At 44.3% G+C, this 15944-nt stretch overlaps 1 protein-coding gene across 2 annotated transcripts in view; it reads left to right on the top strand.

Moving 5' to 3' along the window:
* Window positions 1-15944, top strand: part of CAMKV (CaM kinase like vesicle associated) — a 59720-nt gene that overhangs the window by 31572 nt on the left and 12204 nt on the right. For both annotated transcript variants that reach the window (XM_053377387.1, XM_053377388.1), the window contains exon 2: window positions 15017-15125. In XM_053377387.1, coding sequence (XP_053233362.1) covers window positions 15031-15125 — 95 coding nt within the window. In that variant the 5' untranslated portion in view covers window positions 15017-15030. The remainder of the gene's footprint in view (window positions 1-15016; window positions 15126-15944) is intronic.

Below are 15944 nucleotides of genomic sequence, written 5' to 3'. Positions count from 1 at the left end.
ACAGGAAGGAGCATTTGTCCTTTTGGACATTTAACCAAACCCAACCACAGCCTCTCCTTTTTAGTAGTTTGTAGTGGAATAGTTAAAAGTTACATTCAAACAAATGACTTGCCACGTGGAGTTTCCTCCACACATTTCTTTCAAGTGTTTGCCCATGTGACTTCAATATACAAATCATGGATAAATTATTTAGAAATTATTTACTGACTGGGAATAAGCAAGAGTTTAGCTTACTGGTATATCTTTTTAAGAAATGCATGCTATCTGAAATATCTAAATCTCCTATGTCTTTACTATAAAATTACTTTAATGTCGTAAAATTGTTTTATATTATTGTTATATCTGCTTTGTATCTCAGTATTGTGTGTTTAATAATGGTTGTTATCCACCCTGAGGCTGTGAATAATGTATGTCATCTGAGTAAGTAAGTCATCATCCACTGCGATGGTGCATTCTGAACTCTCGGCTGTGTAATTTCTCTCCATTTTGCTGTGCGTGTGGTGTGATCTGCAGAGGGGGGGAAATCTGAGTATAAATCCAAGGAGATGTTTCTGTGAAATTTCTCCAGTAGATTCCATCTGACACTTTAGGAGGGAGCCAAACAGTATCCCCCAGATATCCAGTTTTTGGGAGCCTCCAGACATGGATAACTTAGTATAGACTATTATTGCTATATAGAAATTTGAAGGGCTAGAAAAAAAGTAAAAATAAAAATAAAATGAGGGACCCATCCCATTCCACCTTTGATTTTTCCATTTCTCCCCTTCAACTTCCCTGGGGTTTTTTGGGGGGGTTGTTGTTGTTTAGTCGTTTAGTCGTGTCCGACTCTTCAAGACCCCATGGACCAGAGCACGCCAGGCACTCCTGTCTTCCACTGCCTCCCGCAGTTTGGTCAGACTCATGTTTGTAGCTTTTGAGAACACCATCCAACCATCTCGTCCTCTGTCGTCCCCTTCTCCTTGTGCCCTCCATCGGGTTCTTTTCCAGGGATTCTTCTCTTCTCATGAGGTGGCCAAAGTATTGGAGCCTCAGCTTCACGATCTGTCCTTCCAGTGAGCACTCAGGGCTGATTTCCTGAAGAATGGATAGGTTTGATCTTCTTGCAGTCCATGGGACTCTCAAGAGTCTCCTCCAGCACCATAATTCAAAAGCATCAATTCTTCTGCAATCAGCCTTCTTTATGGTCCAGTTCTCACTTCCCCCCTTTTTTGGGGGGGGCCCTTCATATCTGTAGTTCTGTGTTAAACTGCAGGTGGAATAGCAATGGCGCTTCCAGCTTTTTGTAAGTCCTCTCACCTCTATATCGGTGGGCAGTGTTGCACATAGACAGCCGTGCCTCAAGGTGGAGGGAGGTACACTACCTCACCCCTACGTCATAGCCAGTTGTGTCATTGGCATTGCATGGCAGCCCCAGCCAATCAGCTTGCCGAGTGGGTGTGGCTACAGGCCATTTAAACTTGGCACCGCCAGCTGGCTCCCTCTTCCTGCCTTTTTGTCGGATCACCCCACCCACCCACCCTCTTATCATGCTTTGCTTTGATATGACCTTGCTATAGCAGTTGTCGGTCGCCTGGTTGTTGGGCCGGGTAGGAATTTTTTCCACTTGGCAAATTGGCACCGTCCATTTGGTTTTCGCCTACCTAGTAGCAATCGTCACAACTTTTGTGCAGTTAGGCATTGGGTAAGCCTTTGTTTGGTTGGAGGGGAGGTTGTTGCCCTGCCTGCCCCTCCTCAGTAAGGGTATCCTGTTAAAGCAGCGGTTCTCAACCTGTAGGTCCCCAGATGATGTTGGACTACAAATCCCATCATCCCTGAGCTCTGGCCTTGCTAGCTATGGGTGATGGGAATTGTAGTCCAACAACATCTGGGGACCCACAGGTTGAGAAAGGCTGTGTTAAAGGGATCCAAGGTGTGAATCCTGTCTAAAGCCTGGGTGTGGACTAGGGCCCACAGTCCCTCTGGGGACCCCTCGCAGTGCCACTATCTGATGTAAGTTATAGGTCACCCCCTTTCGGTGGTTTACCCTTCCGTGGACTCCCTGCAGACAGGCAGGAGACAAGATATAGCCTGGCTTCACCCCAATGCCTAAGCCAGGCTTCCTCAACCTCAGCTCTCCAGATGTTTTTGGCCTACAACTCCCATGATCCCTAGATAGCAGGACCAGTGGTCAGGGATGATGGGAATTGTAGTCTCAAAACATCTGGAGGGCCAAGGTTGAGGGAGCCTGGCCTAAGCCAAACTGCTCACATCTGTAACCAATAAAGTTGTGGCCTATTTGAACCCATAAACCAAATATTCCATGTCAGTGCGACTTCTTGTTCTCCTGGAACTTTGTGGCTTGGGTGCCTCAGGGCGCAATTCAAATAATGTCATGCAGCCATTAGCAACCCCAAATGTTGTGGGGTGGGGCACAGTTTTCATTGGAACCATGATGTGGGATGGACAGGGTTAAATCCCCCACACACCTGCACTACACTTCTGAAACATGATTCTTTCCCAGCAGCAAACGGGGGGGGGGGAGCTATAAAGACGATGAGGTTCGGAAAGGAAAGAGTTAAACTGATAATAGCCCGGATTCCCAGAGATGGGAGATGGACCATAAAAATGGAAATTGTTAAAGCAATCTATAATGATTGTAAGAAGTACTTCCTTTTGCATGTTCTGAATCTCCCAGTGTTCAGCTTCATTGGATAGTCATAAATTCAAGTATTATCAGATAGAGAGAAATGGGAACTTATCCCTATGTGCTTTCCCCATGCGCAATCTTGTACCTTTCTACCATGCCCCCTGCACTGTTACTCACCTTTGTTCTGAACTAAAGTATGTTCCAGGAGCAACAACAGGAGATAGATATTATTACCTTCCTGCCCTATTTGTAGCCCTCCCACAGGCATCTTCTTGTAGCATGTGAGATCTGGTTGTGGACAACACAATTCTGTGCTGCATGGGCCTCTGGTCTGATTCATCAGGACTCTTTGGTTCATTTCCAAATCTTGGTTCAGCAGACTCTGGGCTATGCACACCACTGCCATTTAGATCACTGAAATTGTGGTTCATCTAGGTACATTTTATATAATATTTTTATGGGCTCATGAAAAAAAAAATGTTTTGCCATTTTGTTCTGTTACTAGACCAAAATTAGCATAATTTCAGTTTCTGCCAAGTCAATGAATAATGATGAACTGCTGAAAAATTGTTTGGGGATTATAAGAACTGGTCTTTGCAGATACAAACGGTCAAAATAAAAAATAATTTTTAAACCTTATATTCCGTCCTTCGTTGCAACACACGGAAACTGGGGCAAGAGGCTACCACAAACAGAGCATGGCTAAAGTTTCTGTTGGGTTTCTCTGTCCGTGAGTTTTCTACTTATGGAATTAAGCAACACTAATTTAGGCTAGAATCCCGTGTGCAGTTACTTCCGTGTAGACATTAAGCGGTCAGTACAACTCTCACAGACTTATGTGAAGTTCAAGGACACATGCAGACCACTAGGCTCCGCATGCCTCCAGAGCACTCCCTTAGATCTGTAAGAAGCACAGAGGGGTTATTGCCCAAAGTTGTTGATCTTTTTTTGGAAAACATTGCCAAAACTTCCTACAGCCCCCCATAGATCCCCTGTGGTACCCAATGCATCCTGCCCTGGCCTTCCTTTTCTACTGCACGCAGGTCTGGGCTGAGGTGCAAAAATCACCCCAGAAATCTGTCTCCAATTATCTGTTTAAGGTTGTGAATTTAGACAAGAGCTGGGAGCTGAGAAATGCCAAGGGTAGACTGCTGGAGACTATGGAGTGCATGACATGTGTGCGTGTAGCGACATGCATGTAATGAGATCAAATGCAGGAGAAGCTTCCCATCCTTCTCACACCGCGTGGCACAAAGGCATGCATTACCCCCCCCCTTCCTCCTCTCCTCACCCTCATTCTGGACACTTTGAGTACTTGGGTCCCATAAAATGTAGTACTGTATTGGCCTGAATATAAGCCTCACTCCCCCCCCCCAATTCCGACTGTGAAGAGTTCAAGTGCGACTTATATCCACGACCTTACGGTATGCAGCCAGGAGCGTGGGGCAAACAGCGCCAGGAGCACAACAAAGGGGTGCCCGCCCTGTGCGTAGTCCCCCATCCTCTTCCCAAAGGCAGGGAAGGGAAAGAGCGAGGAAAGGGAAAGGCCGCTGGCAACACAGCACAGCTTCCCACCCCCCACCCCCCAGGTATGCAGCCAGGAGCTGTGAGGAGGAATGGAGCGACATATTCATCCCCCCCCCCCAAATTTTAAAGGTGTGGTTTATATTCAGGCCAGCACATTGATTTCTAATGTGGCTATTGAGGTAAAGTGATTGGGGGGGTGCCAAGGCTGCAACGGACCCTAGGTATTCCATGTCCCAGTTTGCACACTAGAAAGATTTGCAAAGGCAGAGCCACAAGGTCTCCTCTGCGATGACCCCAACATCTGGAATGTGCTTCCCCTAAGTGTAGGCAGGAGGATCCTTAGGCTGAGGGGCCAGGCCTCTAAAACCAGCCCTCATGACTCCCCTCATTGGCCTCAAATGAGGCCCTCATTTTGTCTGAAACCTTAGCACCCTCACCAAACTGCACTTCTCAGAAAGCTATGACAGTATAAAGCTGAAATAGGCTCATGATGTAGAAATACCCCCATAGAAAATCAGTAGTTCATCTAGCCCAGCAGAATATCTCTGGCAATAGTCAATGTGCTATTTTCCGGGACACAAGGCACCAATAAAGAATCCCATTCCTTGTTGGGTTCCACAAACTTTGCTAGGTCTCTTTGAAACCTACATACTGTTAGCCATTACAGTGGTACCTCTGGTTAAGAACTTAATTTGTTCTGGAGGTCCGTTCTTAACCTGAAACTGTTCTTAACCTGAGGTACCACTTTAGCTAATGGGGCCTCCTGCTGCCACCATGCGATTTCTGTTCTCATCCTGAAGCAAAGTTCTTAACCCGAGGTACTATTTCTGGGTTAGTGGAGTCTGTAACCTGAAGCGTCTGTAACCCGAGGTACCACGGTACGTAGCTTTCCTGAATGCCAATAAGTTACAAGAATGAGTTGTATTCTGTTTGTGGTTCATTCATAAATTAGTAAATACACTTTCTATATTGTCTCTCCTCAAACCATACATTGTTTTACTATGCCTGTATTATAACATCTTAGCTGCTGCCTTTCAAAGTTTTATTCTTTCTGAGACCGGATGCTTCATTATTTTCTAATATGAAGATATGAATCCCCTTTAGCACAGTTTGCCTTTTTGATAGTCCCGTCTCTAGCTGTCTTGAGATCTCCTCCTTGAATGCTGGTTGCCAATTCTGGACGCAGTAAAGTGGAAGTACCATTGGGCTTTAATTCTTCTTAGCATGCATCACTTTACATTTACCAACCTTTAATTTCATCTGCCATTTCCTTGCCCTTTCTCTCAACACTGTGAGATCCTTCTGTAAATCCTCACAGCCTGCTTTAGACTTAACTGTGTTGAATAATTTAGCATCATTTGGAAATTTAGTCACTTCGCTTGTTCGTTTTCCAGGTCATTAATGACTGTTCTGTAAAGAGCAAATATCACACAGATTTTGGGGCACCGTCTTAATCTCTATTTATTTTATTGCATTTATATCCCACCTTTTCTCCAAGGAGCTCAAAGCGGTGTACAAAGTCCTCCCCCTCATTTCATCCTTATTTAATCCCTACAACAACCCTGTGCGGTAGGTTAGACTGGGAGGCAGTGACTGGCCCACGGTCACCCAGTGAGCTTCTGGCTATTTGGGCCCTTGTCTCTCAGGCCTTAGTCTTAACTACTACACCTACCCTGACATCTCAAATCTTTGCAGTGAGAACTGGCCATTTGTGCCCCAGCTAGTTTATCTCTTTCAGCCAGTGTCTAATACAGAAAAGGATGCCACAACATCTACATTTTCATGACACGGTTTTGTTATCAGTACATTCTCTTTAAACCTGGAGGGATGATGGTGGGCTCTCTCTTGCTGGGGGGTTTTAAGCGGATGCTGAAGAACTATCTGTTGGAGATGCTCTGCTCTGGATTTCCTACAGCCAGCAGAGAGTTAGACTAGGTGGTCCTACCTGACGCAATGATTCTGTTTGTAAAGTTAAAACCAGTTTTTTAATATATTTTAGGTCAAATAGGCAGAGTTTTGTGACTGCAGTTCTAGCTGCCTTATCTAAAAAGCAGCCACTTGGTGGGGGCCAGTTTATATCTGGATCACAGCACAGAGGAGGGATGTCAACAACTTCAGTGATGGGGATCCTACATTTTCAGAAGGGAGGGGAGGGAAGAGAAGTTCCATTGTGGAAGCAGAAGTCTGTCATGCGCAGAGCAACACTGTTAGATGCAGCCCAGTGTCGAGAAGTATTCTCCAGTAGAGGAAGAAGGCTTAGCAACCACAGGGTCAGGCTTGCCAGTGGCACAGCTATGTAAAGGGCAGAGGGAAATGACACACCACACCACACATAGACACAAAAACCAATTATTGTGGACTGAAGCTGGAGTTTACAGAAACCACTAGCTATGGCTGTGGTGACCTCATGCCAGTTAAAACAGGAGGTCGAGATGGATTGGTGGGTGCAGCTAGCTGGGAAAAACTGCTCAAGATTGCTAGAAGTTTAAAATTCCGTATTACTGAAGAGAAGAAAATATTCATTATTATTTTTTGTCTCTACAGAACACTCTACTGAAACTTCGCTCATATTCTGCCTCTAGCTGGTGTGTGTGTGTGTGGTGTGTGAAGGCAAGGTAGCTTATAAATAAATATTTGAGGAGCTGGAGCTTCAATGGTTTTTCAGAAAGCTGGCTTTTTACCATATTTCATTGGGATATTTCTTGCGGATGGATGCTGTGTGCTGCCCGGAATTGCCAGCACTGAATATGCATTCTTTGACTGTTGCTTGGAGGGTTGTAAATGTTTTATTATTTTGGTTCTAATTTCCCCACATACAACTTTATACGCTTGCGGTGGCCTGCATAATGTTTCTATGTCCACTGTTACCCTTTTTGAAAAGCTTCTCAGACTTCACAAATACTGGTCTATGTATATTAATGTCTTTTTTACATCTGGTATAATACTTACCGTCACCCCCTTTAAGTAGAGATGTGGCTTCCTATTATGTAGACACTGTTTCTCGCTGTTCCTCCACACTCCAGTCAAAAGCGGCCACGTGCCTCTTTGAGTGTTACACTTAAAAATGATTGTTTCGATCTTTTTTGTCACCGTTTTCCAGTTCCCCAAAGGTGGACCCAGATGGCAACAATTCTCCTCTATTCCCTAGCCAGGCAAGCACACATGAATCACATACATACAATGTGGCCAATAATTTGCATTGCAGCGACCTCTGGTGGCCAAGAGTCCTTTCCGCTCCTGGGCTCTGCCTGAAGTCACTCTTCTAGGTGCCAGATTAAATATTGTGTACATTTGTGTGTAATTTTCCCTAGTTTTTGCTGTGTGTGTGTTTTTTTTAAATAGAAAATACAAAATGCCATGGGAAGCTGCCACTTCCAGCACAAAGTGGTTAGTATGTTTAACCCGTTCTCCTATGGACAACCTTCTGCTCAAAATCTCTCCTCTTTCTGGCTGTTTTTCCTGTATTTTCTAAAGTGGGTAGAAAAACAATTGGCTGGAACAGTTTTTTACAGAAAAAAAATAGCAGGCAGGGAAAGGGCTAAGTATCTCCTCCCCAGTGTCAACATAGGGAAAGGCCATAGCTCAGTGCTAGAGCATCTGCTTTTCATGCAGAAAAGGTAAAAAGTAAGCCCTCTATGTTCAGTCCCCAGCATCTTCAGGTAGAAATGGAGGAGAAGCCTGCATAAAATTCTGGAGATCTGCTGCCCATCCGTGTAGACAGTACTGAATGAGATGGACCTGTGGTCTGTCTCTGCAGCTCCTTATATTCCTAATTGCAGGCTCCAAGTAACTGAGTTGTGTGTTGTTCTTAAAAATAAAATTTTAAAGTCCAGGGAGAGTAACGCATGAGTGCATGTAGCCAGTACCTTGGCCTGATGTCGCAGCAAATAATTGCCTGGTTAGCAACCACCATGGATTTCACAATGTGACTTGCGTGAGTCACTGTGAGCTGTGCTGATCTCCTTTGCTGGCATTTGTTGCTGCTTTTGTTTCTTTGCTAACTTAGGTGATAAAGTAAGGTGGGGTAAATTTGACTGCATGCCATCTTTGGACCAAAAGGTCCCCAAAGTAGCATACAAAATGTATGCCTAAAGTATGAAATATACCTACAGCATAAGGATCAAAGAGTAACCCCCCCCAAAAAAACCAACTCCAACTGTATTTGAAAGACAAAAAAACATAGCATAGGCACCAGAATAACAAAACGAAACCCTTGTTATTAAAAGCCTGATCTTCACCATTTCTTTGGAGGAGAATGAGGGAGCCAATCTCAGCTCTAAAGGGAGGGAGGGAGTTTCGAGAAGATGTGTAAGTAGCAAAACATCTGCCTTGCATGCAGGAAACCCCAGGTTCAATCAATCCCAGGTAGTGCTGGGAGAGACCTGCCTGAAACCCTGGAGAGCTGCTGCCAGTCAGTGTAGGCAGTACTAAGCTAGATGGATCCACAGGTCTGACTCCGTGTAAGCAGCTTTCTATGCCCCTATGTTCCAATGCCTGGGCCCCACAACACAGAAGGCCATGGCTCACATGCTCACTGGCCCCACAGCAGACAATGATGGGATGCATAACAGGCATGTGCAAAAAGGTTCACAATCCTTGTGACAACCCTGTGAGTCAAGCCCCTATAAATCCTCTAGGGACCTGGGTGGTGCTGTGGTCTAAAGCACTGAGCCTCTTGGGCTTGCCAATCAAAAGGCTGACGGTTCGAATCCCTAGGACAGAGTGAGCTCCCGTTGCTCTGTCCCAGCTCTTGCCGACCTAGCAATTTGAAAGCACACCAGTGCAAGTAGATAAATAGGTACCACTGCGGCGGGAAGGTAAACGGCGTTTCCGTGTGCTCTGGCGTCCGTCATGGTGTTCCGTTGTGCCAGAAGCGGTTTAGTCAAGCTGGCCACATGACCCGGAAAGCTGTCTGTGGACAAACGCCAGCTTCCTCAGCCTGAAAGTGAGATGAGCGACACAACCCCAGTGCCTTTGACTGGACTTAACCGTCCAGGGGTCCTTTACCTTACCTTTAAATCCTCTAAGGCTGGGGTGAGAGGATGGGGGGGGCCCTCTGGTGCAACACAAACACTGCAAGTTCTTAAGCAAGGAGGAGATTCAAGTACACATCCTTTCCTTTCCTATGCCCAACAATATTAACTTTTGGTGTGTGGTTCATCCATTCTCTTATCCGTTCCTGTCCCCTGAAAAGTGTGCTTTTACACAACAGTAGGAGCTAGCAACCCTGGCTGACTGGTCACACATGCATCTTTCTCTCTTGGCAGTAAGAAACACAAAGCAAAAGCGTGCAAGGGCCATCTGAGCTCGAATACCTGGTGCAAATGTTTAATCTGTTTTGCAATATTTTTCACTGGGGGCAGTTAGCTCATTCAGCTGGTAGCCTTCGTGCTGAATATTGAGAAATCAGCTGGAGAGAGCTATCCACACAGTACTTAATTCTAGATGGGGATGTCAGCACTTCTGACTATTCCCATTTCATATATTCCAGGCTCTGTAAACAGAAGCCAAAGCTGGAGCTGTGGCACAAATCATACCTATATGGATGAGCGTTTTATGTAATGGTTCATGTCCCAGTTCAGTGTCCGGGAGTCTATCATGCTTAGCATTATTTATTTCATGTTGTTTGTGTTATTAAAAATGCTTCTGTCCCACATATTCACCCATGAGTCCCCAAGGCAGCTAAGGATATAAAAACACACAGCAAGATTAAGCAACAGACAAGCAATCAAATAAATAGTAAGCAATCAAAGATGTGCTCTGGAAGCACAAATACTAAAACAGTCTTCCGCAACTGTGTCACCAGATGTTTTTGATCTTTAGCTTTCATCATCCCCAATCATAGGTCATGCTGTAGTCCATGTTTAGCTGTAATCCAACAATGTCTAGGGACCAAAGTTTGGGGGAGGCTGTACAAATGCCACAATAACTACAAGCAGAAACACTGAGCGGTAGTTAATCGCTAACGTAGCCCACAATGTATTTTTCATAGCAAGATGCTGGGCTCGCTCTCAGTGTGGTGTAGTGGACATACACCAGGGAGACCCAGATTCAAATCCTCCCTGGGCCACTGACTTTCAGCCCAACTCTCAGCCTAACCAACCTCACAGGGTTGTTCTGAGGATAAAATTAATAAGGGAGAACCATGCACTCTGCACTTTTAACACCTTGGAGGAAGGCAGGGTGCAAGTTTGGTAAATATATAAGTAAACTTTTCTTCCGGCTGTCGCCGTCCTTCTTCCAATTCCTTTTGAGCTGTTGGATGAGATGGGTCATAAAATTCTTAACATTATTCCCACTGAGCGGATGCTGATCAGTATTGAGATTGCAGCCCAATTATACCTCACAGAAGAGTACAAATTAAAGAACCTATTTTTTAACCTCTTTTATCATGTGGAACGGACACTGCAAGACACAATCCCAATACACAGCCCAAACTCAGTGGTGGTAGCAATCAGTGGGAGCTACTCAGCCTCCCCATTAGAAGAGGTGGTCATAGGTCCCATATAGCTGTGTACCTTACGTAAATGGAGTCTCACTAGAGTTGCCAGGCTTCCTGAGTAGAAAACGGGGCCAGTATTGCATAATATAGCATTGAAGTGGAGTTAATGAAAGTGTCCAAGGCATTTCACATGCATTTATTCAGTAAGTCTCACATCAACCTTGCATAAGGTAGGTCAGTATCATGGTCCCCATATTGCAGGGGAGGGGCTGATAGTGGCTTTCCGAAGTCTACCTCGTGACTCAGTTTTTATGTAGGAATGTATTGGTTCACATCCAGTTCTCTTTGCCATTGTGCCACAATACCTCTGCATGCAGGCCTTTAGGCGCGAGCCATCTGCGTAGCTTTTTGCAGCCTGTTATCCATCCGCTTGCTGTGGAATTAAAGAATGGCAGCTTAGAGAAGGAAGTGGCAATCTCCGACACCACCCTGGACCCCTTTATCTAATTGCTTCAGTTTTCATTGCAAGAGAAACAGGACAACACCGAGCTCCCAGTGGAAGCTTATCAAAGTGACAAGGGCCCTTCCTGCTTCAAAAGCATAGTCACAAAGGAGTGAGGGCTGCTGGAGATGACAAGGCTGCAGAAAATGGGCTTCCAGGGGCGGTGAGGGCAACAGAATTCCTTAGAACAGGGGCGGGGTGTTCTCTTCCAGATGTTGCCAGGCTACAGCTTCCATCATCCCTGGACATTGCTCAGGCTGGCTGGGACTGGTGAAAATCAAAATCCAACAATGTTTGGCCACAGACTTCCCCACCCTACCTTAGAGTAAGAAACACTGCATTGCAGGGAGAAATGAGCTCTTGGGATAGTCAAGTTTGAAGATTCCTGCTACAGACTTTCCCCCCTTTCGTTTTTCAGTTGTGCAAATTCCACCAAAACAGAGAGGCATCAACTCAAGCATTTTGATGGAAGATTTCCAGTAACAGCAGAGCGCTGTTTCCTCATACTGTTACATCTGCTTTGGATGTAGGGGTCTCCCAATCAAAAATGAAAAGCAAGCACTTTGGTATCCGTCGCCTGAGTTGTCGTTTGTGGGGAGGTGTGTAAGCCATAAAGTATCATGCTAAGGATTGGGGAAAAGAAAGCGTGCACAAAAACAAAACAAAACCCACCTTCATTTTTTTCATGCATTTTAGTGCTTGCTCAGTGCTTGTGTAAGCCCAACCAATCCTGGATCACACAGTTAAGATGAGGATATCACAGCACCACATAGCCAATCAGATTTGGCTGTGTGACAACGTGGAGAGTAAACAAAGTCCTCTTGTTGCCCCATGACTGCCTGGTGAAGAGGAAATTGGTCAGTGTTCTTGCCCAGCCACCACTCACTGGCTGCATTCAGAAGTCATGTCAAAGTAATGATTTGTCATTAAGAACCATGGATACCTTCAGTCATATGTGCTCCCTCCTCTTTCATGCATGTGGAGTTTATACACTTCTGCTTCTTATTGACAGAAAACCATAGTTTGCCATTTCATCCAAATGTGGCAAATCATGGTTTGCACAAACCATACCTTGCAATCAAATCAGGCGTCCACACCACAGTTTGATCCTGGTTTGGGACCCTCATTTCCCCAATACTTACATGTTTGCTTCTGGTATTGTGGGTAGGCTCAAAACCTACCTGGAAACTGTATTCTCTCCCTCCTGAAAGCACCACCCCGGTTCATAGCTTACCGGGTGCAGAAGGCAACACATTCTGAAAGATACCTTGAGCTTTGAGCAGCATCACTTTGTGGAATGTCAGTCACTACTGCAGTTATTTGAGATGGAGAACCTGGGGGTTGTGATAAACCTCTGGATTACAGGCACCTCCATCCATCCCCTTTCCCCTCTTCTTCTACCAGTTCTGCCAAAAGTTACAAGTATGAATGTGATATCGAGATTGTCAGCACGGTGGGGAGCCTGATTGATTTTGCTTGGCTGAGCATGTTAAGAATTGGATTTTTCGGCATTTCTATGCCATTGGGAGTGCGAGAAGAGGTTTGCTTTTGTTTTGTGAGGATCGTGTGATTTCGGTACACTTTCGAGTTCTTTTAAAAAGAAGGAAACTGAATATGGCAGTTCTCGATTTGTGATGGATAGGAGCGTGATTACTGGGGTTTCTGCTCTGAGCTTATTGCACTATAGTTCAATGCACTGCTGGCTAATTACACTTGATGGAGATGCGTTAATGATACACCTGTCACTATCACTGTGTGACAACCCAAAGGCAAGGAGCTGCCTGATGAGTAATCCCAGCATTGACCTGGGTATATTATCTTGTGCTTCATTTTTTTGTCAAGCTGTATTTCCAGAATCTCGAGATTCACACACAAGAGGAGGCCTATGACACCACAGATGGGAGGGGCAGCAGCTGTTCCCCCACCCACCCAGCATTCATATATATATGTGCAGGATGCTTGCAAAACATTTTTATTCAGGGCTGCTCCACACACGGATGGATATTACTTCCATGTAGGAAAGTCGTATGCACATTACCACTTGCGGCAAATAGACACATGCTGAGTAACTGCGAGTGGCAGCAGGGTTCCATCATGTGTGTGATGGATTCAGCCCATTAGGTTTGACCTAAGGGACTATGGGCAAACAGAAAGTAGTCGCTCATCCTCTACTGCAGTCTTTCATCTGAGCTTCCACAAGTCTTTTTGAGCAGTATTATGAAGATAGGGTCCATGGCAGTTCTCATGTGTGAGAAAAGCGGGACTAAATCTAAAGCAATGCAATACTCAATTTAAGGTGAGCCTTTCTGTGAGTAGGTACCAACTGCATGCTGGAGTATTCCTAAATCCTTCTCTGTAGTGTTTTTTTGGGGAAATGAGACTAGTTTTCTACCTCTAATAGAGAAAGTGAATCTACTGTATGTGTCCATTAACATTTGTTTAATGGAGCAGAGCCAATTTAGCTAGGCTGATCGACTATCATAGATGCAGAGGATCATCAGACATATGAATCTGTCATATGGTTTCTCTCCATGGAATATTTTTGTGGCTCTTGGCCAATTACAGAAAGACGTGTTTTGTTTTTAAAGGTAGGAGGTGTTTCTGATCAGGAAAAATAATAATAACACGACTCTCTTAGCAACTACCCACATTAATATTTGCTATATGGATTCCACACTGTATAACCACAAGATATTAGTTTCGTAATAATTGTTCAGGTTCTGTACCATTTTAAACTACAGAATTTATTTTTATGAACTGGCATTTTTGCCAGTACTGGGCTACAGGATGGTCACTGACACATATTCCACTATCAGCATATGGAATATGCAGCATGGATTGCAAAAGTCTAAAATGCATTCCTGTCAAATATCTTTTGAAATGGGTTATGTGCGTTATTATGAGCTATTGTGTTTTTATGAGGCTCATATATAGAATAATTGCAAACTTTACAACCTTTAGAAGACATCTGAAGTCAGCCATGTATTAGGAAATTTTTAATGTTCAATGTTTTATTGTTTTTGTATATGCTTGAAGCCACCCAGAGTGGCTGGGGGGCAATCCAGTCAGATGGGTGGTGTACAATTATTATTATTATTATTATTATTATTATTATTATTATTATTATTCCTGTGAGAAAAAGCCATATATTTTCCTTAGCTATATATGCATATATAGCTCAATTGCATATCATTACATAAACTTTGGCATATATGGAGCCAGTAATAATTAGAATAATAATAGTAATTCTTTTATTTTTATTTTTATTAGATTTGCATAGTGCCCTATACCCATAGATCTCAGGGCAGTTTACATCATACAATTACAATATAAGAACACAAAATACATAATAAAGATAAGAACAGAAACAGAGCAATAATCTGCCCTTCCACAATACATTTAAAGGGGCATCGTTTTAGTGTTTCACTAATCGGTTGGGGCAGCCACACACAAAATAAGTGGAGGACAAGATGGCCGGATTTTAATTGGCAGAAAAGATGATGCAGGTGAAAAGGCATCGCGGCCGTGTTCCAAAGAGGGACCTCCCACCACTGCTTTCAACTTAAAAAACAAACAAACAGGATATCCCATTCACAGAACTCCAATTCCATATCAAGTCTGGCTCTAACACAGCCAGAAAAAGTGTTTGAAATGACTGGCTATAAATGGATGTACAAACAGCAGCTCATAGTGGATATTGCAACTGCACCCGAGTGACTGAAGTCCCTTATTCTGACCTAAGTAGGTGATGGTTCCTTGATTGTGGCTTCCCCATCGACTTGGTTATAATGAGAGTGAAATGCACGACTGCTCTGTGGTGCAGTGGTTGGTAGACCTTCAAATATCCCTGATCACTATGCCTGAAACTACCTGAATCCAAGGGTGATGACCTAAAGCTTTTTATTCTCTTATATTTCAGCACCAAACTTGGCAATGCCGTTTGGATGCGTTACCCTGGGCGATAAGAAGGATTATAACCAGCCATCTGAGGTGACTGACAGATATGACCTAGGGCAGGTCATCAAAACGTAAGTCTTTTCTCCTCCTTGCTTTCAAAGCTCCTTCCAACTCTATGCATCCTATACAAATGGCATTGGTTGCCAGTTGGGTACTTGTCATGTGAAAGGGTAGTTTCCGTTGCAATGACTCCATTTGTCAACTGCAGTCAACAGACAAGCTGAGCCTTAGGTCTGCCCCTCTGTCACTAAGAGCCATCCAGGTCCACAGGAGTGGTAAAGCTTGAATGAAACACAATGTAAGATATACAATACCATATCCATATTGCCTAAATAATTTGTCTGTTTAGGCCATGGCCCTGAACAGCAGCAATTCACTGGCATTTTGGAGCTTAAGTGAACATGGAAACTGAAGGGGTTCTTTTTTCTTAATAGAATTCAACAAACAGGTATCTAAACTGCTGCTTATTGCAGACGTAGGATTACTGACCAAGGCCGCTCCCCACATCACGTTCTCCCCTCTCTCCTTCCCCACATCTTTGTTGCTGGCAGGGAATAGGAAAACACACAATTTGAGTTTGCACTACACATTAAGTGCAGCTAAACAATATGGGGAGAGAGGGCTATTTTCAGTGGCCACCCATGTCTCCTGTAATGGGTCACTTAGTAATAGTAATTTTCCGTACTTAGACAGCATATAGTTCTGCTGGTTAGGCTTTGTGGATTAAGCCAATAACCACCCATTGCAGACCAGGAGGTGAGGACTCATGTTGAAAAGGCTGTGGCTTGCCCAAAATGGCATACGGGCTGCTCACACAATCCCACATGTCTACAACAAATGTGTTTAGGAGGGAGCAGAATCACAGTGGCAAGCTCTAGTCACATATTTTT

This window comes from Podarcis raffonei, chromosome 2 (assembly GCF_027172205.1).
Source record: "Podarcis raffonei isolate rPodRaf1 chromosome 2, rPodRaf1.pri, whole genome shotgun sequence".
Classification (NCBI taxonomy): domain Eukaryota; kingdom Metazoa; phylum Chordata; class Lepidosauria; order Squamata; family Lacertidae; genus Podarcis; species Podarcis raffonei.
Note: the sequence above shows the minus strand (reverse complement) of the source record. Positions and strands in the feature narration are given on the sequence as shown.